The following is a 23,575-nucleotide window of genomic DNA, read 5'->3' on the forward strand; positions in this document are numbered from 1 at the left end:
AAGTTATGACGACGTTGTCTGACAACTAAGAATCCTTAATAAGTTCTATTTTAATCAATATTACATTGTCTATAACGTGTGTTATTGTTGTTGTAATGAACATCAGTAAACTCCCAGTAAACTCTGAATTGTGCACGCATGTATATCACAGCGAGTGCAGGAGGTTAATAGGAGCGCTTCTGCTCCACACAACACTATTGGGAGATTATTATTAGAGATGAGAGATGAGAGATGTTTGTATAATAATGCGTTCTACTAATACTGATGAAGACCTCTTCAACTGAAATAGGTTTTGAGTATTGGACAGATAGTTGCTGCGCATCTGACTCTGATAGATGCTGAATTATGTCTTGTGTATACACCGATCAGATATAACATTATGACCAGCTCGTTGTTTCTACACTCATTGTCCATTTTGATCAGCTCCACTTACTATATAGGTGCACTTTGTAGTTCTACAGTTACAGACTGTAGTCCATCTGTTTCTCTGATACTTTGTTAGCCCCCTTTTACCCTGTTCTTCAGTGGTCAGGACCCCCATGGACCCTCACATAGCAGGTACTATTTGGGTGGTGGATTATTCTCAGCACTGCAGTAACACTGACGTGGTGATGGTGTGTTAGTGTGTGTTGTGCTGGTCTGAGTGGAACAGACAGTTTTATATATATAAAAAAATGCTATCATATATCCACAATGATATATAATATTAATATCCACAATGATATATAATATCCTACCACCACTCCAGTAAATAAATTTTGAAGACATCTGAAAGACTTATAAGCAATTTTGTAAAATTTTGCTTTTTTACTTACATTTTACTTACATATGATCAAGACTTATTCAGAAACTTTTATTTTCTAGAACAGTGGCTTTCAAATGTCTGGGTCCTCCATACGGTCCACATTTTTTCTCCAACGTGCAGTGCGAGTAAAAATCTGGACTGTCTGAGGAGCCCTGAGATCCTGCATGAGAATCATGTTCTAGAGTGTAACTCAGTTGTCAGTCTCTGTATGCAGAGAAGTTTATGATGTTCCAACAGCTGCAAATGTTCTGTTTGTTCCTGAACTTTGTCTGCAGTGCCTTATTATACTGGGAGCTCTCTGAAATCTAAACAGGTAAGATTACAGGAATGATTTTCTGGTATGAACTTCTCCCTAGTCATGCCCATCATGACGCTATTCAATGGAAAAGGTGAAAAAAATGTTTGTTTGTTTCTCTCTCTCTCTCTCTCTCTCTCTCTCTCTCTCTCTCTCTCTCTCTCTCTCTCTCTGCTCCACTCCTGGTTAAAAGGTATAAGTGTCTGTGCTCTCCTGCACTTTTCGCAAAATGGAGTCTGTGCTGAAGTATTTGGACTGGATGTCAGTGGGCTTGGCCCTGCTGGGTGGTCTGCTCTCTCTGTTTCTGCTGGAGATCTTCAAGTTGAATTCTTCCAGAAGCCGAAGCCCCCCTGGACCCAAACCACTGCCCTTCTTGGGCAACCTGCACCAGCTCGCAAAGGATCGAATGGCATTCATCAGATCGGTCAGTTCCCTTTTGTTTTTTGAGATGGTATATTCACTAGCACATATCAGATCTTTTTTTTTTAACTCATTTTTGAGCAGAAAACGCTGTAATTGAATATTGCTGAGATGTACAATGGGTTCTTGGAGTATGTATAAAACTGTTGTGCTGTCTGCCAGACATATAGTGCTGGGCTTTCTTAGCTTGCAGTCCACATTTTGACATGCAACACTCTGTAATTTTACATTTACAAAAAGTGTAAAATTAGCATCTAGAATTTAGATTGGAATGCAAACTTTACAAGTGCAAAGTTGACCATAATTTATGTAACCACATCTACCTTGCCTCTGCTGTCTATCCTGGTGTGCTCATAATAGCTCCCTCCAACGCCTAGAACTCCCTTGCAGATCACGTGACTGATGACTCACCATCCACAACAAATCATCGGTCTCCTTCACCATAATACTAATATGCTGCACCTGTCTTGTTTTTCCATGTGACCTAGAGTAGTTGGTATATAAAGGCCAGGCCTTAGTTAGCACATTGCAAGGTATTGCTTTGTTCTTCTGAGCTAATAAGCGGTTTTCTTGTATTGCCTTTTGTGTATCAGACTGTGTTTTCTGGATTTACGACTCTGCCTTTTGCCCTTTTTGATCTTGTTTGCCTGCTTCGTTCTGTTTGGCTTTTTGTATTTTTGGATTGTTTTGAATCTGACCCATGCCTGACAACGAGTTTGGATAATGGCTTAACCAGTAAAGCCTCTTTTTCCAATTCCATCCACAAGTCTCTGGTTAGTTCTGTCAGATTACAACACTCTTTCTTGTTTTCTTTCTTTGGTATTGAGATATAAACTGACCTCTTCCAATCTGCTGAGTTGTAAATACTTTAAGAGCATCTTCTTGAGAGTCTTGAAATATTTCTGTTGCAATGTTGTTGATTCCTGTGGCTTTCTTCTTTGGCAATGATCTCAGGGCCTGTCTGATTTCATCTTCTACCACCAAAGGGTCTTCTGTGTAGCCAGCATCAACAAAAGTGTCTTGCAATTGACGTTTTTGTAGTGGTCTTCTGTGTATTCCATCTGTGAAGTTTTGTCCATTGACATCTCTCAGATTAGTGACTTGTGGCTGAAATTTATTTTTGATCTCCTCTACCTTTTGACAAACAATCCTTGTTTTTCCATGTTTGTTCCCATTTTCAATATCTTCACAGATGTTTTTGGAGTATTGGTCCTTGTTCTTCCTGGCAGCTCTCTGGATGGTTTATTTCTCTCAAAAGATCTTTGTCCTTCTTATTTTGACCTCTCTTCTGGTTGCAATCTCCACTGTGTCATCATTGTGAAGTTACAAAGAGGACATCTATAGGTACAGAGGCAACTTGACAGAGAAGTCTCTAAAAATGAATTTAAAATGTATAGAGTGGCATTATTGGCTGGGAAGACAACACAGGAATGGAATACTTGGCCATTTATTAAAAGACATAAGGGCATGTTACAAGGTTTGAGGATGAAAAATCTAGAAAGCCATTGGTAAATAAGTGAACATAAGCATTACTATTTATTTCTTTTCACATAATTTGTAGAATAATGTTTAAATGGTATTTTCACTTCTCAGGTCAGAGTACTTAAGTGTGAATAATATTTTGTCTGAGATAAAAGATTTCTTTTACAGGGCAGGTTGCCTGCACTTACCAAATATACTGAAATGTTCAGTTATGTATGTATGGTTTGCAATAGAAAAGCTTCAAGAACAGAGTAAAGTCACTGTCATTTGTACCATTTCCTTTTACAATACAGTTTGACCATAGATACCTGGTAAAGTTTAATATTGTACATTGTAATGTACAGGAATTATTGTGTCAAAAGACAGTTGTCAAAAGGCCTCAATAAACAGGTATTACCATTGTGACAAACCCTGCTTTCTGTTACAGTCCGTTTACACTTGCGTTACAAGTGGCATTTTTTTCTGAATTGGTAAGAACTCAGTAAAACCATAGAAAGAGTCCCTGCTTTCTTTTACAGTTCAGTTTCAGTTTAGTATCTAGGTAATAGACAGATACATACTATTTAAGAGTCTACAGATTCGATTGAGCTGAGCTCCTACTCACATCCTGTTTATTCTTTGGAAGTTCCAGGTAAATGCATTATAACACATAGATACATTCTCTCTAATAATGACAATCTAGTACCTGTGTCAAACACAAGAACCTGTGAGACATTTCATAGTAATTCATTTAGACTATTCCGGCACTTACCATCTAATTTCCTAAAATAATTACCCAGTACTTTGAAATTTATACCTTACCTTTACCTGGGTAATACCTAGAACCTGTGAGACATTTCAGTGTAATTAATTTAGACTATCCTTGTACTTACCATCTTGTCACCTGAAATAATTACCTAGTTCTTTGCAGTTTGTACCTCACAATTACCTGGTTAATACCTAGAACTTAGGGGACTGTAAAAGAAAGGGTTACCGATTAACTTCCATCTTCCCTGCTTTAAGCTTGCCATGATTCATAGTTTGTACATTTTAAGTTCTGACTGTGATTTTGTTTTCACAGCCTTGAATTCTCTTTTCTCACTTGTCAACTTTAACTAGACTTCTTGAGGACTTTGACACGTCATTCGCATAAGCTGTACTTGGATGAATCAGTTCTCAGTTCTTCTTCAGTGCCTTCCAACCTGAGAATCCCATCTTCTAGCACTACCTCGCCAATCGTTCTGTTGTGTCTATCTATGTGGTTTTCTTGGTCAAGTACAGGAGTTGTTCACTATTGCCTTCTTCTACGCATTTGAATTAATGTCTTTGCCATTGTCAACTCTGTGAGATTCTTGGTTTGAGTCTTGCCTGGACGGATGTTATTAGGTAACATTTAATGGGGTCCACATCCACTACATGCAAATTCTATATGCAGACTCTTCATCTGTGTCCCACAAGGCTTTGTGCTGGATCCTCTTCTCTTTTCACTTTCTGTCTACATAGGCCTCTGGGGCTTGTTCAATATCTTATGAGCTTACTAAGCTAAAAATGGACCTGCATTTAAATAACTGATATTAAAAGTGATAAATGAATCCATAACAAAAGGCCTTTGAGTTTCAAGTATGACTTAGCTTGTCCTGCTATACTTAAAGATGATTGGAAGAAAAGCTTTAAGACCCTTCTCTGTCCTGGCAACCATGTGGTAGGACAAACCTCGCTTGGCTTTTCATCGCTGTCTCCAAATGTTGAATGAAGCCTCGACTATTTGTAGGGCATTTATACAAACACCTATTTGAACTTCATAAAATGACTTGTATTTCAGTGCATATGCCTTATTTCTGTATTATGTATCTTTGTAAAGGTAACAGCTCTCATTCACAGGAGTATCTTAGTTCAAGGGTGTTTTTGGACTCCTATTTTTACTATCTAAGGAAACATTCCATGAGTGAACAACAAAGCACGTTTGTAAATTGCTATGGATAACTGGATCTGCTAAATGCCATAAATGTAAATTCAAAAATCAAAACTGTGATGAACTGATTCAGATTTATTAGAACAGAAAAAGTGACTGAACTGAGGAAAGCCGGTAATAAACTGCAAGCACATCTGAAACCAAGTGTGATAACTGGTGTATCAGCACATACACTTGTCCATTCCAAAGATGGTGTAAACATTTTCCACCCCTCCAGTTGCCGAAATATGGTGAGATGTGCTCCATATACCTGGGCAAGAAGCCAACGATCATTCTGAACAACATGCAGCTTGCAAAGGAAGCTTTTGTTCAGAATGGGACTGTGTTTTCTGGGAGGCCTCTTCAGCCTTTAACAGAGTGGATTAACAAAAGCTATGGTTAGTCGAGAGTGACTCATTAACATGTTTGATTTATTTTTATTGCCACTTGTGCTTCATGTATTAATTTTTTATGAAAAAATAGAAAAATGTTAGTGTCATTCCTTCACCATAGATATACATTTGTATATACTTTCCCACCATCTCTATCTTTATATCTCCTTTTACCTCTCTCTGCCTTTTTCAGGTATCATCATGGCCAATTATGGTCACTCTTGGAGGCAGCAGCGCCGCTTTGCTCTGCACACACTGCGTGACTTTGGTCTGGGGAAGAAAACTTTGGAGGAGCGTGTGGCTGAGGAGGCACATTACCTCATCAAGGAGATGCTCAAACAAGAAGGTAGGTGATGAAGAGCTGTATATGCCTCCTTAGTGTAGTTCTGTGGTCAGGTTATCTTTATTTTATGTAGAGCTATAATGGCAGGCAGCAGCACTAGAATTAGAATTAGAATTTTGTCTGTCATTTGAAATTAGTATTTATTTCATAGTCAGTAGTTTGATTCAGAGTGAATTACAGCCTAATGACAGTTTAAATGGATATTTGCTTAAATCAACATGGGCAAGTTAATGTATAATGAGCTCAGTTTTGCCCATCAGACCACTACTGTAGTTCAGTAATACTGAATCTAATGAATATTTTAAAAGTCCTACTGAGAGTAAGATAAGAGTCAAATATTTTGGCTGATAGATACATACATGTTTGATATATATGACATTTAACAAAAAAATCATGTTGTCAGGGTCTTTTGTCTTTGTGTCTTTTCTCTCATCAAACACACTGTTCTGCAATTTTTCTTGAAGGAAAACTTTTTTATCCTAGTCATCAATTCATGAATGCAGTTTCCAATATAATCTGCTCCATCATCTTTGGTGACCGCTTCGAGTACGACGACAAGCGCTTTGCTAAGTTGCTAGAAATTCTGAATGAAAACGTTCGGTTTGCTGGATCAACTATGGCTCAGGTAATTACCAGGAGCTTTCCAGGTGACGTCATTCATTTTCACAAAGCATGTAGAAAAACCACCACAATACAAAACAATACAAATTATCTTCTTAACGAATTCCAGGTGTTTTTCCTGGTTTCCTGGTATATACCTACAAAGACATTATAGAATGCAACAAAATCCCTGTCCTGATGTGCTTGAAGTGATTATGTTTAAATAAACTGCAAAGTTAAATTAAACATCAGAACATGAAATTTTGTTTGTTATTATTCTTTTTGCTATAGATCTTCAATTTGGTCCCCATTATAAAATACGTTCCAGGGCCACAGCAGAAGATACGACGTAATGTCGAAGCCTTAAAACAATTTATCCTTGAAATTGTGGAGGAGCACAAGAAGACTCTGGATCCAGACAAACCCCCGGGACTTCACTGACGCCTACCTGATCGAGATGACCAAGGTGAGATGCTCTTTATTTTGAAAGCAGTGTAGCCAGCACACTTTACAGTCCTCTAGCACACCTATTTTAACTCATCCAATAGTTATTTGTGCACTCAAAAGACTGGTGTGGATTATTTTCTACATGGATTATTTTCAAGTTGACAATGTAGGGGACAGTAGAGTTGAAATTTTTACTGTAGATTAATCTCAGTCAATCATTTGAGCTGCCTTCACTCCTTTGGTAACATCTGTGTAACAGAATTTAATCTTTTCTTGTTTTGAGCAGCAAGAGTCAAATAAAGACTCTACATTCCATGTGGACAACATGATGAGGTCAATCTTTGACCTCTTCTTGGCTGGGACTGAAACTACAGCAAACACCCTGAAATGGGGCCTAATTTATATGATGGACCACCCCGATGTGCAAGGTACGTACGTTGGCGACCATTGACCTGATTTCATTTGTGCACTAGGTGTGGTGTTAGGAATCATATCCTTTGGTTACTTTATATTGTTGTATTAATAATTTATTCATGATGAAGTTAGAACACTTATCTATTGTATGTCCTGTAACATCATTCATTTTTGTGTCCTCTGTGATTTGTCCTATGCCTGCACCTCATTGACCACATCAGAGCGCTGTCATGAAGAGATCATTCGGGTGCTGGGTTTTGACCGCTCTCCTTGCATGGCTGACCGCCCACAGCTCCCATACACTTGCGCCATTGTTCATGAAATCCAGCGCTATGCTAGCATCCTTCCTTTTGGCCTGATGCACCAAACCACACAACCAACAGAGCTACGAGGCTACCACCTGCCCGAGGTGATGATGAATGGATAGAAGGACTGTAGATTGAATACGTGACATGCTGAATAGAGAGACAATTGAATGTATGACAGGCTGAATGTTTGGAACTCTTAATGGATAGGAGGAGGAATCAGTGGAAGTATGAATGAATGGAAGTATGAATTGATGTGTAACCACAGAAACAGGGTTGCCAGAACAGGTTCTGCCAAAAAAAGAAACAAAGTTTATTCAAATTAAACTATAAAAAATAACATTTTCATGGCATGAAAACAAGATAGAGAATAGAGGCAAATTTGGGCCAGACATAATGAAATGTCATCACAGAACTTTTATCATGTCTTGCTGTCTTGCATATTTCAGAATGTGTAAACAATTTATATATATATTTATATATATTGTATAAAATTGATATTGTGTTACTTATATATTTCTCCTTCCATGGCAGGGATCTATGATCATAGTCAATTTAATGGCCATCTTAACTGACAAAGATCACTGGAAGTATCCAGACACGTTCAATCCAGAGAACTTTCTGGATGAAAAAGGACAGTTCTGCAAAAACGACTCCTTTCTGCCGTTCTCTCTGGGTGAGTCTGCTGCTGGTGTCTACCTGAGTGTCCGTGTGCAACAGAGCTACGTGAAAAATATATTTAAATTTATGTGAGCATCAGCACTGGGGAAAGCCGGAGTAGGCTATGACTACGAATTATGTGAGCCCATCCAACACCAAATAAATAAGTAAATAAAATAAAACCCACTAAAATAAAAAGCTGTAGAAATTCTGACTGCTGGTGAGGACAAATGATAGAATCAATTTTAATCCATTTGTTTTTCCACACAAACTCTCTCAAGTTTTGGCTCCAAACATAGTAAACAATTTTAAATGCTTATTACTCAAACAGGAAGATTTGCATTTGAACAGAAGCCACTTTATGACAAGGAAAGCAAAGACGCCTTAATTGCCTCCAGCAAATCTGAAAGATTCTGGATGGTTCCTCTTTATATTAAGTGTCTCTAATAACTTTAGAGTTACATATTAACAATGTGTGCACCCACAATGTGTATTTGGTAAAGTATTCACTGCTAGAGATCAATTAGTGTTTTTATAGTGCTGATTTTACAGATGTTGAGAGGGAAAAACATCACCATGATGGTATAACCACCAGCTAACAAAGTTCCTGTCTACATTTCACACTGTAGGTCACTTCATGATGTGTCAACCAGCCCCAGAGTCATAGAACCGGACTAAATTTGAAAACTCCAGTGTCTGAGCATTCTTGTATTCATACGTGTGGATCTATACAGTATTCCCCCAAATATGTGGTTATTTTTACTTATTTTGAACAAGTTTATTGCCTTATAGAGCAACATGTCAAACTAAATGACGTTTCTCTTAGAAATAACATTCTAAGACCTTTCAAAAGGTTCCACAGATTTGCATTTAAAATGCCTTTTGTGCACTATTAAGTTCATGATCCCATCACTGACGTTGTTGTAAGACAAACAGATCCAGAGTTGATCTTCACCTCTCAGAGATTCCCAGATCTTTTGTTAGCAGAAAACTGAAACTGTGCTTTTTTATTAGACAGGTTGCAGTTTTATTGTTTTTGGTATCTGTTCATGGTTAATACCAAAAGTACCTAATGGTGGGTGTTCTCCTCTGTCCTTGGTAACACTTTGCAACTGAAGCCAATATCAATATTGTGAAGTCTTTACAGGTGAAGATAAAGTCACCAAACACAGTTATATCACCAATAAGCTCACAAGAGTGTAAAGTAGAATGGTATGATAAGAAGTGTGAATTGCTTTTTATTCTAGAATTATTATTTTGTAAAGAGTTTGTTATGGTGACCTGATGTAAGCTCATTGGTTCCCATTCAGGTCAACCCTTGTTCATTGGAAAAAAACACTGTTGGTGTAATTTGTTAGTGCATTGTATAGTGCCTGGAATTCTTCTCCAGGCTTTCTCCACACAAGTCTACCATCAGTTTGATGTTGTGCTAAAACTCTATAAAAACTCTTTATAAAGAAACCTATAGAACTTCATTGAACTGAACCAATGGTTAAAGTGTCCAAACAATTTTTGTGGCCACTGTATATGTTAGCCCACAGTAACCAGCCCAAAACTTTACTGGCCAACTGGTACATCTCCCGACTCTCCTGATTAACCAATCCGGCATTGAGATAATTTGTGCTTATGCATGTCCTGCAGGTCCGAGGGTGTGTCTGGGTGAGTCTCTAGCAAAGATGGAGCTCTTCATCTTCTTCACCTCTCTGCTCCAGCGCTTAAAGTTTTCATGGCCGGTTGCAGCTCCACGCCCAAACATGGATGCCACTGTGGGATTTGTTCGTTCTCCGTGCCCCTTCAATACAATATGCCAGAGCGGAGAGACCACTCACTGAATCAAGTTTGCCCTTTACATGTTTATGGACAACATCACCTCAGGAGAACTCCCTCTTCTTTCACACATCTAATCAATCCCAACAAGATCAAGTTATCAAGCTCTTTCTTCATACCTAGACCAATCAGGGTAAACGTACAATACATGACATTCCACCAAAACAAATGATGTATATGATATAAGACCAAAAGGCCAGTTCTGTAATACTTACTTGAGGATCCAAATGACTGAGACCACATGAAAAATTGGGGCTTTGTTATCCATTTAAACTTGGAAATACACTACAAAATGTTTTTTGGAGTCTGAGTTAAAATTTTGATTTAAAACAAAGAAAAGTTCTGACAAGTAAAATTAAAAAGACATTTAATTTTCTGCATATATTAAGAAGAATCAAAAGCAAATAAGTGTTCTGTAAAATGTCTAATTGATTGTAATTACTGCTTAATAAAGTAAATTTTACTACATGTACTAAAAATATTAGCCAATTAATTAGCAGTTATTGAATTGATAGGTTACTGGATTCAGGCTTCTTAAGACTTAATAAATGCAAAATAACAGATATCTAAAATGATGTGCTCTGAAAAATACATCACTCAGCGTATTTATTGCTTAACGAAGTCGTAATAAACAACCAGTTAATTAGCAGCTAATGGCCTGATTAGGCTCAATTTATAATTGAGCATTATATTGTCCTCCTAGACTGAAGTGTTACTGAAACCACAGCTTTAATAAATAAACTCTGTTATCAGGTCTCTCAGTGAGAGTTCAGGGCTGAAGGAAATGCAGGTGAAGAGTGACAGGGAGTACAGAGATTATGACATCTGTCTGTCTCTCTGTCGGTCTGCCTGTCGCTTCTCCATCTGTGTGCCTTTCTGTCTGTATGACCAAATACACTGAAGAACACAGACTGTGTAATAGGCTGAACTGCTGTTTTAACAGGCGTATTACTACCACTAGCTAAATGTCAGGAGAGTTGGCGTTTCCTGTGTAGATACAATGTAAGTACTCTCATAATGTAGGTAACAATCAGGTTACAATCATGTTACAGAACAGTGTTGTTCATAAAATAGCACTTCATTTAATGTAATTATCCTCACCCTGTTATGTTGATTGCTGATTGATGATTACTGTAGTGTTCCAGGTAGTTGTCAGGTGGTTGTCAAGCCAACTTAAAATAATTAAAGTGAGTCTGGCCAAAGCGTCTGAGTAAAACAGTGAGCGTTTCTTATTTAGTAGCTCAGTAGATTACTAAAAGAAATTAGAGAAGAGCACCTGCTCTCACCAAACAAATGTGATATTACACAATTCCCTTATACGCCCGGACCACAGGACACTTTTCCACTTCACCTCAGTCCATTTTAAATGAGCTCAGGCCCAGAGAAGGTGGCAGCATTTCTGGATGCTGTTTATATATGGATTCTCCTATGTGTTTTAGTGTTTTAACTTGCATTTGTGGATGCGGCAACAAACTGTTTTCATAGCCAGTGGTTTTCAGAAGTGTTCCTGAGCCCATGCAGTGATTTCCTCTACAGAATCATGTCTGTTTTTAATGCAGCGTCGCGTGAGGGCCCAAAGATCACAGCCAGCAAATACTGTTTTTTGGCCTCGTCTCTTGCATACAGAGATTTCTCCAGATTCTCTGAATCTTTTAATGATATTATGTACTGTAGATGATGAAAAGCAAAAGTTCTTTGCTATTTTACGTTGAGAAACGTTATTCTTGAATTGTAGCACTACTTGATCATGCAGTCTTTCACAGAGTGGTGAACCCCTCCTATCTTTACTCCTGAAAGACTCAGCCTCTCTGGGATGTTTTTTATACCCAGTCATGTTACTGACCTGTTACCAATTAACCACCAGGTGTTTTTAGCATTACACAACTTTACCAACCTTTGTTGCCCCCATCCCAACTGTTTTGGAATGTGTTGTTGGCATCAAATTCAATATGTCTGAATATTTAAAAAAATAAATAAATAAATAAAAATTCTTAAAAATAATATTACAAAAGTTTCAAAATTTGATATGTTGTCTTTGTACAATTTTCAATTAAATATAGGGTTTAAATGATTTGCACATCATTGCATTTTGTTTTTATTTACATTTTGCATGGCATCCTAACTTTTTGGAATTGGGGTTGTATGACAACTGCTGGTTTTAAGTCTGTCTGTAAACTCTCCATAATAAGATAAAAATGCCTCTTATGTGTGTGTTTTGGTTACTTTTCAGCTTTCTCCTGCCCCATCTCTGGATCATATGTTCAAAATCTTAGGATTAAAAGCAAATTAATGCAAAAACAAATAGAACAGCTCAAAAGAGGTACCAAAATCAAATCATTTTTACCTCCACAAGATTTGAAAAAGAAAGCCATCTATGCCTTTATTTCATCCTGCCTGTATTGTTTTGTTGTATTGTGCAAGGTGTAGCAGTTTCAGCATGCATGTGTCAATATTGTATAATTCCGACTGTGGCAGTTTCAAAATGCCATTCTTTTTTCCCATAGAGAAAAAATGCTAAGACTCAAAGTTACTACTTCAAATTGAGATTAAACAAAACTTTGAGCTGAACTCATGATCAGAAGGGTAAACACCACCACTCTGCCCCCACCCCCATGCCCCCCCTGGCCACAAGAGCTGTAGCCTTTCATCGAAAATGTGCCCTCTCTCATGAAAGATCCCATGGCCTTCATGAAGTTGATCAGATTTGTAGGCATGACCTTCATCAGACATCTGATTCCTATCACCACCCCCATGAACAGACAGCAAGTTTCTCTAGAATGGAACATTTCACACCAAACCAGTCGGAATGTCTGTATCTCAACCATTATGCAGAAATATTGAAAAAAAATGGTGGGATTATCCTGTATTTGTTGCAGTCAGTGGCACAGGAAAGGTTACAGGTGTCATGCATCCCTTCGTCTCTGACTCACTGGTGAACTCCATTTCCCAGAGCTCCCTGGGAGATCATGTGCCTGTGGCACCACCACCATCCACCAACTGCTCTCCCTTTTACCTGAAAATTGATCTGTTTGTCATGTGACTAGATGTAGGTATTGCTTCTCCCTGTAGAGCTACAGAGTGTTTAATTCTGTTTTTGCTTTCTTGTGTATCTCACTGTGTTTTTGAACTTTTGGACTTTGCCATTTTGCCTTTCCCTTTTGGATCTTTCGCCTGTTTTTCTCTTTGTTCTGTTTGGCCCTTTTTGTAACATTTAAACAAATAAAGCATTTCCTGATTTCACCCATCGTCTGTTCTGTCATGTTACAGCAGGAATAAAGGTAAGGCAAGGTAAGGAAGGCTTGATTAATAAAAAAAAAGCATGAGGAACTTCAAGAAAATTTAAAGTTTTGAAACGGCATTCAATGTTAGGCATGCTTCTGAAACAGAAGCGGCCTGCAAGGAAACATTCAAAAGCAAGAATAGAAAGATTTGTTGCTGGCTACAAAACTAACTGGATGCAGGAGACCAAATGGAAGGGAGCCCAGGATTTTACACATGCCACATTTTGTATTTTTTTATTTTTCAATATGTTGAAATCAGCAAATATGTGTTAACTGTGTGTTAAAATTGTTCAGAAAGGTGTTCAATGCAGCGGATGTGACAGCTTCTTTGCACTTAGAAAATTATCAACAACAACAACTATGGGTGCCCAAACTTTTGTCTGGGAGTAGTCTCTGGGTGAACGTGTAGTTCTAGACCTGGAGAACTTCTTCTGCTGTAATACATCTAATTAATCTCAGTAAGAGCAAGGTCTTAGGACCAGGACCATAATTATCACAATACTTAGTTTGTTATCCATTATACATAACAGAGAACTTATACAGTTGAAAGTGTGTGTTGTTTCTATAACACATCAATAATATTTGTATGAGTTTTATGTGGTGTATGTTGTTTTTTTTCAGAAATGTCATCCTAGCATTTGCTAGGTTACTTAGATTTCACATGTTTGTTTTCTGTCCATAAAGTAGATTATATGATAGTAGTCTGATTATCTTCAGGTACTTCCATCCAAGTGTTGGCCCTGTCGTCTCTCTCTCTCTGGGTGGGTAGGATGTTTCTTCCTCTCCCCCATCACTCAGCACAATGCCAGCCAATGCCTGTATCTGTTAACTGATGTAACAGAATTGGCAATTCTACTGCAAGCATGTTCAGCTGTCCAGTGATGTTGCATTAGTGGCAGCTTAAAGAGATGTGATGCTGATGTGTCTCAGAGAAAGCACTTGCTAGGTTTCACCCTCCTGTCTTGCTAGAGGATGATAGTGGGTGGGAATTGGTCACAATTAAATTGGGTAAAAGGAAAAATCTGAAATGTGTGTGTCTATAGAGGCACTTTCAATGCTGCTGCTGCCTTTTGTTGTACCTAGATCAACTTGTAGAAAGTTTTGTCCACTTTTCTTAAAGATCTCACTGACCTGTAAAAAAATCAAGGATATTCTTGCATGTACTGCCTGCTTCAGGGTCCACCTGGCACTTCTGTGTGGTCAAGCAAGTTTTACTTTTTTACTTTTTAAACCCATTCATGGTGGGAAGGTATATGTAGGTGATTATAAGGTAAAATGGCTCCTAAATAAAACGTTAATAATCAGTCTATCTAAGTTTAACGAACCAACACATATGTGGAGTTCTGCACCAATAAAACATTTTACTTACATATGTTCTAGAATCTTGTACAAACCTTTAATTTCTAGAATAATAGTTTTCAAATGTCAGGTTCCTCCATACGGTCCACATTTTTGCTCCAACTTGCAATGCATAGGAACAGAGCAAAAATATGGACTGTCTGGGGAGCTTTGAGAACCAGTATAAGGACCACTGTTCTAGACTGTAAAAGAACAGTGAACTCTGTTGTAAGTCTCTGTATGCAGAGAAGTTCCTGACGTTGCAAGAGTTGCAAATGTTTTCTTTGCTCCTGAACTTTGTCTGCAGTGCATTACCAAACTGAAAGGTCTCTGACCTCCTAACAGGTACGTTTTATAAATGTCTACCTAGTAACGCCCATCGTGAAGCAATTCTATAGAAATGATGGTCTCTCTCTCTCTCTCTCTCTCTCTCTCTCACACACACACACACACACCCACCCACACACACACCCTCCTCCCTGAACTCCTGATTAAAAGGTATGAGCATTTGAGCCCTCCTGCATTTCTCTCAGAATGGAGTCTGTGCTGAAATATTTGGACTGGACGTCAGTGGGCTTGGCCCTGCTGGGTGGTCTGGTCTCTCTGCTTCTGCTGGAGATCTTCAGGTTGAATTCTTCCAGGAACCGATGCCCCCCTGGACCCAAACCACTGCCCTTTGTGGGTAACCTGCCCCAGCTCTCAAAGGATCGAATGGCCTTCATCAGATCGGTCAGTTTCCTTTGTTTTTTTTTGAGGTGGTATATTCACGTTTTCCTCTTTTTGATACTCTTTTTTAAGCTGAAAATACTGTAATTGAATATAGCTGTGAAAATTTACAAAAGGTCCTTTGAGAATGTAGAAAACTGCTGTTGTGTCTACCAGAAGTACAGTGCTAAGCTTTCTTAGTTTACATTCTGCATTTAGGTTGTGAAATGCAAACTTTACAACAAGTGCAAAGTTCACCATCGTATATGCAACCAAACGCTACCTTTCCTCTGCTATATACGCTGACATGCTCAATGTGGCACCCCAGGCCTTTTACAAGAGATCTAAAGACCTCTACAATAAACCATGTAACCTTCGCTCCATATCACTGTGACAGTGAAGGGGACATGAAGAGCACTGTTGACTTTTCAGTTATCTGCTTAGTTAAAAGCAAATGGCTTCAAGTTGCACTTGAAGGGGGGTACCAGGGGTATGTTTATGGCTGTTGTACAGAACCTTGGGAAAACACTGCTCCATCCCACCTTCTCCCAACCCTTATTCTTTAGGCTCACAGCCTTTCTTTTCCCAGGAGGGAGGGCTTGGAGAAGTTGATCCATGGTCATTCCTTATGTGATTTACCCCTGGAAGTATCCATGTGTGACGCTCAGGAATCTCTTTATCTGCTTCCTTTGTTCAGAATCACCAGTGGTGGTGTATCACATAAGTGATGGTTGGAGTCTGGCCAGTCTGGGTTAAGACCTCAGTTGGTTATATTTCATAGCCTGGTCTATCTGAGTAGTAAAGGTATAGCTAGCTGCAGTTAAGATGGGCACTCATGTTTCTTTTCCTTCAGCAATATATATCCCAAAGCCTCATTATTGTCACAGTAGCATTTAGCTAGATAGAAAAGAATTATTCTTCTTTATTTTCCAGATTGATAAAAATCAGTACACAGAAGTGTGTACACATATAAATGTGGATAGACATTTTGAGTGCAACTGCCAAGATTTAGATAGTTTAGCAGTACAGTACTGACTTGGAAGTCCTGTCCTAGCATTCCTCACTTGCATAACACTATTACAGATTTCTCTAGCCAGTGGGTTATGCTTTGATTCAGAATCTCTACAGCTTAACACACTCTGGGCAGGGTAGATCTCAGCTTCAAGACACTTTGGGTTGACAGCATCCTGCAGCTGCTAACGTCCAGTACTCCAAACACCTGCCCACTGGACCCATTGACACCATCCCATACACATTGCTCCAGACGTGTGAAATCTCATAGTCCATTCCTCCTAATCAGTTCCAATACAAACAGCTTCTTGTCATCAAGTTGTGTACCATCTGTCCTCTAGCCTGCCAGAGTGGTACCCATTCTAAAGAAGACCACTCAAGACCACTTAGCAGCTATTAGTATCTCTCATGTATTTCCTTCCCCAAAGTCTTTAATGAGTTGTCTGTAATCAGAGATCTTTATTTCTCACTCAGAACCAGCTCAAGGATCCCAGTCTGTCTGTCTTCACACTGGTGCACTTTACAGAAACTTCTCCTGTAGCAAAAGTGGAGAAGCTCCACACGGGAAGTTCAGCTAAACTCTTGATGATCCTGATTATTTTTGATCTCTGTAGTTTTTGACACGGTCAGCCATAAGATTTTCCCAACATTGGAATCAGTGAAATCTTATTTCTGTATTGTGTATCTTTGGTGAGGTAACAGCTCTCATTTCCAATAGTATCTTAATTCAAGGGTTTTATTAGACTCTGTCTAAGGAAACATTCTGTGGGTGAAAAACAAAGCAATATTGCAACTTGCTATGGATAACTGGGCTTGATAAATGGCATAAATGCATGTGAAACCAAACATGGAAACTGTTGCATCAGCACATACACTTGTCTGCTCCAAAGTTGTGGGTAATGTAAACATTTCTACCCCTCCAGTTGCCAAAATATGGTGAGATGTGCTCCATATACCTGGGCAAGAAGCCAACGATCATAGTGAACAACGTGCAGGTTGCAAAGGAAGCTTTTGTTCAGAATGGGACCGTGTTTTCTGGGAGGCCTCTTCCGCCTTTACAAGCATGGATCAACAAAGGCTACGGTTAGTGTCACATTCTTAATATATTTGATTTTCTTTCTCTGGGGAAACTTTTTTGCACCCTTTCTCACTATGTCCTTTGATCTCCCTTTACTTCTCTCTGCCTTTCTCAGGTATCATCTTGGCCAATTATGGTCACTCTTGGAGGCAGCAGCGCCGCTTTGCTCTGCACACACTGCGTGACTTTGGTCTGGGGAAGAAAACTGTGGAGGAGCGTGTGGCTGAGGAGGCACATTACCTGATCAAGGAGATGCTCAAACAGGAAGGTAGGTGATGAGTCCTTGCCTGTGGCACAGTTCTGTGGTCAGATTATCTTTGTCTGATGTACAACTACAGTGGCAGGCAGCAGCACTAGAATTACTACATTGTGTTGTCTGTCATTTTAAATTAGCATTTATTTCAAATTATGTAGTTTGTTTCATAGGAAATTACTGCCTAATGACAGTTTGAATGAATATAATATAATTTTTTTTGGCTGATAAATATTACAAATGATATGGTAAATATAACATGAATATTTGAAATATATGACATTTCAGAAAAAAAAATCATATGGTCAGTGCTTCGTCTTTGTGCCTTACTAAACACATTATTCTGCAATTCTTCTTGCAGGGAAACCTTTTTATCCCATGCACCAATTTATGAATGCAGTTTCCAACATAATCTGTTCCATCATCTTTGGAGACCGCTTTGAGTATGATGACAAGCGCTTTGCTAAGCTGCTTGAAATTCTGAATGAAAACGTTCAGTTTACTGGATCAACTGTGGCTCAGGTAATTACCAGGAACTTTCCAGGTGATGTTATTCATTTTGATAAATCATGTAGAAAAACCGCCACAATACAAAACAATACAAATTATTTTCTAAACTAATTCAAGGTCATTTTCCTGGTTTCCTGGTATATAGTTAAAATGAAATTACATAATGATTTTAAAATTTTAATTTTAAAAATTAAAGTTTTAAATTTATTTTTTTCTGCAGATCTTCAACTTGTTCCCCATTATAAAATACTTCCCTGGGCCGCAGCAGAAAGTCTGGCGCAATGTCCAAGACTTAAAAAAATTTATCCTTGAAATTGTGGAGGAGCACAAGAAGACTCTGGATCCAGACAACCCCCAGGACTTCACTGATGCCTACCTGACTGAGATGACCAAGGTCAGCTGCTCTTTATTTTGAACACAGTGTAGAGAATGGAGAGACCCTAACTGCTGCACACTGTCCAGCTCTCCAGCACACCTATTTTAACACATCCAGTAGTTATCTGTGCACTCAGAAGACTAGTGTGGATTATTTTCTACATGGATTATTTTCAAGTTGACAATGAGGAAATGGTAGAGTTGAGTTTTCTACTGTAGATTATACTGAATCAATCATTTGAGCAGCCTTTAAAAGCAGCTGTCCTTTAAAACCATCTGTGCAACAGAATTTAAACGTTTTGTGTTTTGAGCAGCAAGAGTCAAAGGAAGACTCTACATTCCATGTGGAGAACATGATGAGGTCAATCTTTGACCTGTTCATAGCTGGAACTGAAACTACAGCGACGACCCTCAGATGGGGCCTCATTTACATGATGGACCACCCAGATGTGCAAGGTACTATTGTTGGTGACCAATACCACTGACCTGATTTCATTTGTGCACTAGGTGTGGTTGAACAAATGTTATTCCTTTTCATACATTATATTTTCAGTTGATACTTTTGTATTAAAAACTTCTTTATGACCTGATTGGAACACTGTTATGTCTTGTATGTCCTGTAGCATCATCTATGTTTTGTGTCCTCTGTTTTTCCCACGTTGGTGCCTGGTTGACCACGTCAGAGCGCTGTCATGAAGAGATTGTTCAGGTGCTGGGCTTTGACCGCTCTCCATGCATGGATGACCGTGCACAGCTCCCATACACTTGTGCAACTGTTTATGAGATCCAGCGCTATTCAAGCATTGTTCCTCTCGGCGTGGTGCACCAAACCACACAACCAGCAGAGCTACGAGGATACCACCTGCCTAAGGTGATGAAGTGATAGAGACATTGTAGATTTAATATAACCCTGTTGCCAAAAAAGTTGGGACGCTGTGCAAAATGTAAATAAAAACAAAATGCAATGATGTGCAGATCATTTAAAGCCTTTTTATTTGATAATAGTACAAAAACAACATATCAAATGTTGAAACATAGAAATGTAATTGTTTTTTTGAAAAATATTTGCCCATTTTGAATTTGATGCCAACAACACATTCCAAAAAAGTTAAGACAGGGCAAAACAAAAGGCTGGTAAAGTTGTATAATGCTAAAAAATCACCTGGTGATTGATTGGCAACAGGTCAGGAACATGATTGGGTATAAAAGAGCATTTGAGAGAGGCTGAGACTTTCAGAAGTAAAGATGAGGAGGGGTTCACCACTCTGTGAAAGACTGCATGATCAAATATTGCAAAAATTCAAGAATAACATTTCTCAAAGTAAAACAGCAGAGAACTTTTGCTTTTCATCATCTACGGTACATAATAACATGAAAAGATTCAGAGAATCTGGAGAAATCTCTGTATGTAAGGGACGAGGCCAAAAAAACAGTATTTGCTGGCTGTGATCTTTGGGCCTTCAGACAGCACTGCATTAAAAACAGACATAATTCTGTAGTGGGAATGACTGCATGGGCTCAGAAACACTTCTGAAAACCACTGTCTTTGACCACAGTTCATCGCTGCATCCACAAATGCAAGTTAAAACTCTAAAATGCAAAGAAGAAACCATAAATAATCAAGATCCAGAAATGCTGCCACCTTCTCTGGGCTTGAGCTCATTTAAAATGGACTGAGGCGAAGTGAAATAGTGTTCTGTGGTCTGACTAATCAACATTTGACATTCTTTTGGGAAATCATGGACACTGTGTCCTCCGGGCTAAAGACCACTCAGCTTGTTATCAGTGCACCGTTCAAAAGCTAGTATTCAATGGGGTTGTACAAGAAAGGCTGAATGTATTGTTTGCTTAATGGATAGGAGGAGGAATCAGTGGAAGTATAAATTAACGTATGAATGGGTATGCAACCACAGGGTTACCAAAACAGAATCTGCCATGAAAGACACAAAATTAATTAAAATAAACTACAAAAAAAAAAATTATTTTAAAATTTTTAGTGGCATGAAAATTTAATTGACATTAATACATGTCTTATTTATTTGGTTCTCTTTCTAATGGCAGGGAACTGAGATCACGGTCAACTTAATGGCCATCATGACCGACAAAGACCACTGGAAGTATCCAGACACGTTCAACCCAGAGAACTTTCTGGATGAAAAAGGACAGTTCTGCAAAAATGACGCCTTTCTGCCGTTCTCTCTGGGTGAGTCTGCTGCTGGTGTTTACCTGAGGGTCCGTGTGCAACAGAGCTACATGAAAAATAAGATTTATGTGAGCATCAGCACTGGGGACAGCCAGAATAGGACTCATTTTCAGACCAAGAGCTATGTGATGCCAACCATCCAGTGTCAAAAAAATACTAAATTGAAGAGCTGTTTGGTTACAGAGATTCTGGCGTCAACTCTAATTCAGAATCCTGGTGAAGAGAAATGATTTATTAAATTTTCAAGATTCTACACAAAAAAATTCTAGTGTTTTTTGGGAAGGTGTTAAGTGTGAGAGTTAAAGTCTCAGTAAGACTGATGTGGGAATCTACTTGCACAAGCTCTGTTTAGCACAATCACTGTAAAAGTTCTGGAAAGGCTCAGGTTTGAACAAAAGCCAATACATGACTGGGAAAGCAATGATGCCTTGATTATGTCCAGCAAATCTGAATGATTCTGCTGGTTGGTCTCACTTTATATTAAGTGTCTCTAATAAATTTAGTGTTACAAGTTAAACATACATGCAACCAAAATGTAACTACTCATGATGTAATTGCTGTAACAGATGGATTACAGTGTTTTTACAGTGATCAACTTACAGCTCCTGAGAGTGAAACATATTGTCATTAAGCTATAAACACTAGTTAGAGTTCCTGTCTACATTTAACACTGTAGGATATTTCATGATGTGTCAACCAGCCCCAAAGTCATAGAACCAGACTAAATTTTAATAGTCCAATGTCTGAGCATTCTTGTGTTCATATGTGTGGGTTTATAAATTATTCCCAAAAAGTATTTGGACATGCATTTGGAAATGTCAAACCAAATGGCATTTCTTTTAAAAACAATGTTCTAAAACCTTTCAAAAGGCAAATGATTGAGATCATTACCCTTCTGACCCACTTTCTAGTTTGCCTTTACAGCAGTTTCTTTGCAAAATTCTGCAGGTTTGCTTTCAAAATGCCTTTGTGTACTTCTGAGAAAGACAAAAATCCCCAGATTTTACTTCTCCACCTTCTGAAAAAAAAACTGAAGAAAGCTGAATCTGTCCTTTTTCATTAGACAGGTTCCAGTATTTTTGTTTTTGGTACCTATTCATGACTGTTACCGACAGTATCTAATGGTGGGGGTTCTCCCCTGTCCTTGACAAACACTTTGCAAGTGAAGCCAATGTGAATTTAGTGAATTCTATGAAGGTGAAAATAAACTCACCAAGCACAATTATATGGACAATAAGGTCATCAGAGTGTAAAGCAGAATGGTATGTTAGTGTTTAAATTGCTCATTTGTTTAGAATTGTTACTTTGTAAAAGGAATTTGGTGTCATATTCTCATTGTCCCATTGGTTCCCATTCAGGTCAGTTCTTGTTTTTGAGTGTTCATTGGGAAAACATTCTTAGTGCAGTTTGGCTGGAATTCTTCTCCAACTTTCTCTACACAAAGAGTCTACCATCAGTTTGATGTTGCACTAAAACTCTTTTTCTCTGAAACAAGTATAATTCTGTTAAATGTATGTAAAGAAACCTAGAGAACTTCATTAAATTTAACCAATGGTTAAAGCAATCAAATAGTTTTTGGGGCCACTGTATATGTTAGCCCACAGTAACCGGCCCAAAACATTACTGGTCCACTAGGAATTCTCCTGATTCTTTGATTGACCAATCCCGTGCCATTGAGATGATTTGTGTGTTCATGTGTCCTGCAGGTCCGAGGGTATGTCTGGGTGAGACTCTAGCAAAGACAGAGCTCTTCATCTTCTTCACCTCTCTGATCCAGCGGCTGAAGTTCTCATGGCCTCCTGGAGCTCCACGTCCAAACATGGATGGCATTGTTAGCGTGGTTCGTTCTCCATACCCCTTTAATACAATCTGCAGCAGCAGAGAGACCACTCACTGAATCAAGTTTGCCCTTTACATGTGAATGGACAACATCACCCCAGGAGAACTGCCTCTTCTTTAACACATCTAATCAGTCTCAATAAGAACACATTATCAAGGTCTTTCTTTAAACCTGGACCAATCAGGGGGTAAATGTACAATACACAATATTCCACCATAATGATAGACACAGTGGTTATTTTTTTATTAATTTTTCCTAACAAAGAAAAGAAAATACTGTTTTCAACAAATGTTGATGAAAAAAAAATCTATTCTTACACAGGAGTCCAAACATCTGAAACCACATTAAAATGTTTTTCATTTAACCTTCAAAATAAACTGCAAAATGTATTTTTTTGTTTCAGTTTTAATTAATAAAAACAAGCAAAGTGAATAAGACACTTAAGATTCTACATTTATGATTGAGCTATTCAGCAGAATCAAAAGAAAGTAAGCATCTTATAGACCCCAATAATCAATTAAAGGTTGGGCACAAAATTTGATGTAATATTCAAATAAAATTGTTCTGTAAAACGTGTAATTGTTTGTAGTTTCTGCTTGATAAAGTAGTACATTTTACTCTTTTTACTACTACTATGCCTGCCCTGCGATGGACTGTTGACCTGTCTAGGGTATATCCTGCCTTTCACCCGATGACTGCTGGGATAGGCTCCAGCTCCCCTCACGGCCCAGAAGGATAAGCGGCTTAGAAGATGTACTACTACTATTATTACTACTGAAAATATTAACCAGTTAATTAGCAATTAATGAATTGATGGGTTACTGGATTCTGGCATTTTTAAGAGTTAATAAAAATTAAGAGTTAAAAAAAAACTATTTATCTAAAAATTATATGGAAAACCTTAAAAGTTATTGGTTAATAAAGTAGTAATAAGCAACCAGTTAATTAGCAGCTACTGGCTTTATAAGGCTTAAAAAGATTATCATAATGTTCCCCTACACTGGTGTAACTGAAACCACAGCTTTAATAAATAAACTTTGTTATCAGGTCAGTGAGAGTTC

General features: G+C 38.3%; 1 protein-coding gene and 1 pseudogene across 1 annotated transcript; both read left to right on the top strand.

Annotated features, from left to right (window-relative positions):
• Nucleotides 1–1,267: 1,267 nt before the first annotated feature.
• Nucleotides 1,268–11,261, top strand: LOC118822222 (annotated as a pseudogene).
• A 3,812-nt stretch (nucleotides 11,262–15,073) lies between these two features.
• Nucleotides 15,074–23,093, top strand: LOC118822210 (cytochrome P450 2B4-like). The gene is made up of 9 exons (XM_036591149.1): nucleotides 15,074–15,268; nucleotides 17,179–17,338; nucleotides 17,449–17,601; nucleotides 17,948–18,108; nucleotides 18,317–18,490; nucleotides 18,786–18,927; nucleotides 19,155–19,342; nucleotides 20,533–20,674; nucleotides 22,381–23,093. Exons 1-9 carry the CDS (start codon nucleotides 15,074–15,076, stop codon nucleotides 22,569–22,571), a joined length of 1,506 nt encoding a protein of 501 aa, XP_036447042.1. The 3' UTR covers nucleotides 22,572–23,093.
• The last annotated feature ends 482 nt before the right edge of the window (nucleotides 23,094–23,575 follow it).

This window comes from Colossoma macropomum, unplaced genomic scaffold (genome assembly GCF_904425465.1).
Source record: "Colossoma macropomum unplaced genomic scaffold, Colossoma_macropomum, whole genome shotgun sequence".
Lineage (NCBI taxonomy): Eukaryota > Metazoa > Chordata > Actinopteri > Characiformes > Serrasalmidae > Colossoma > Colossoma macropomum.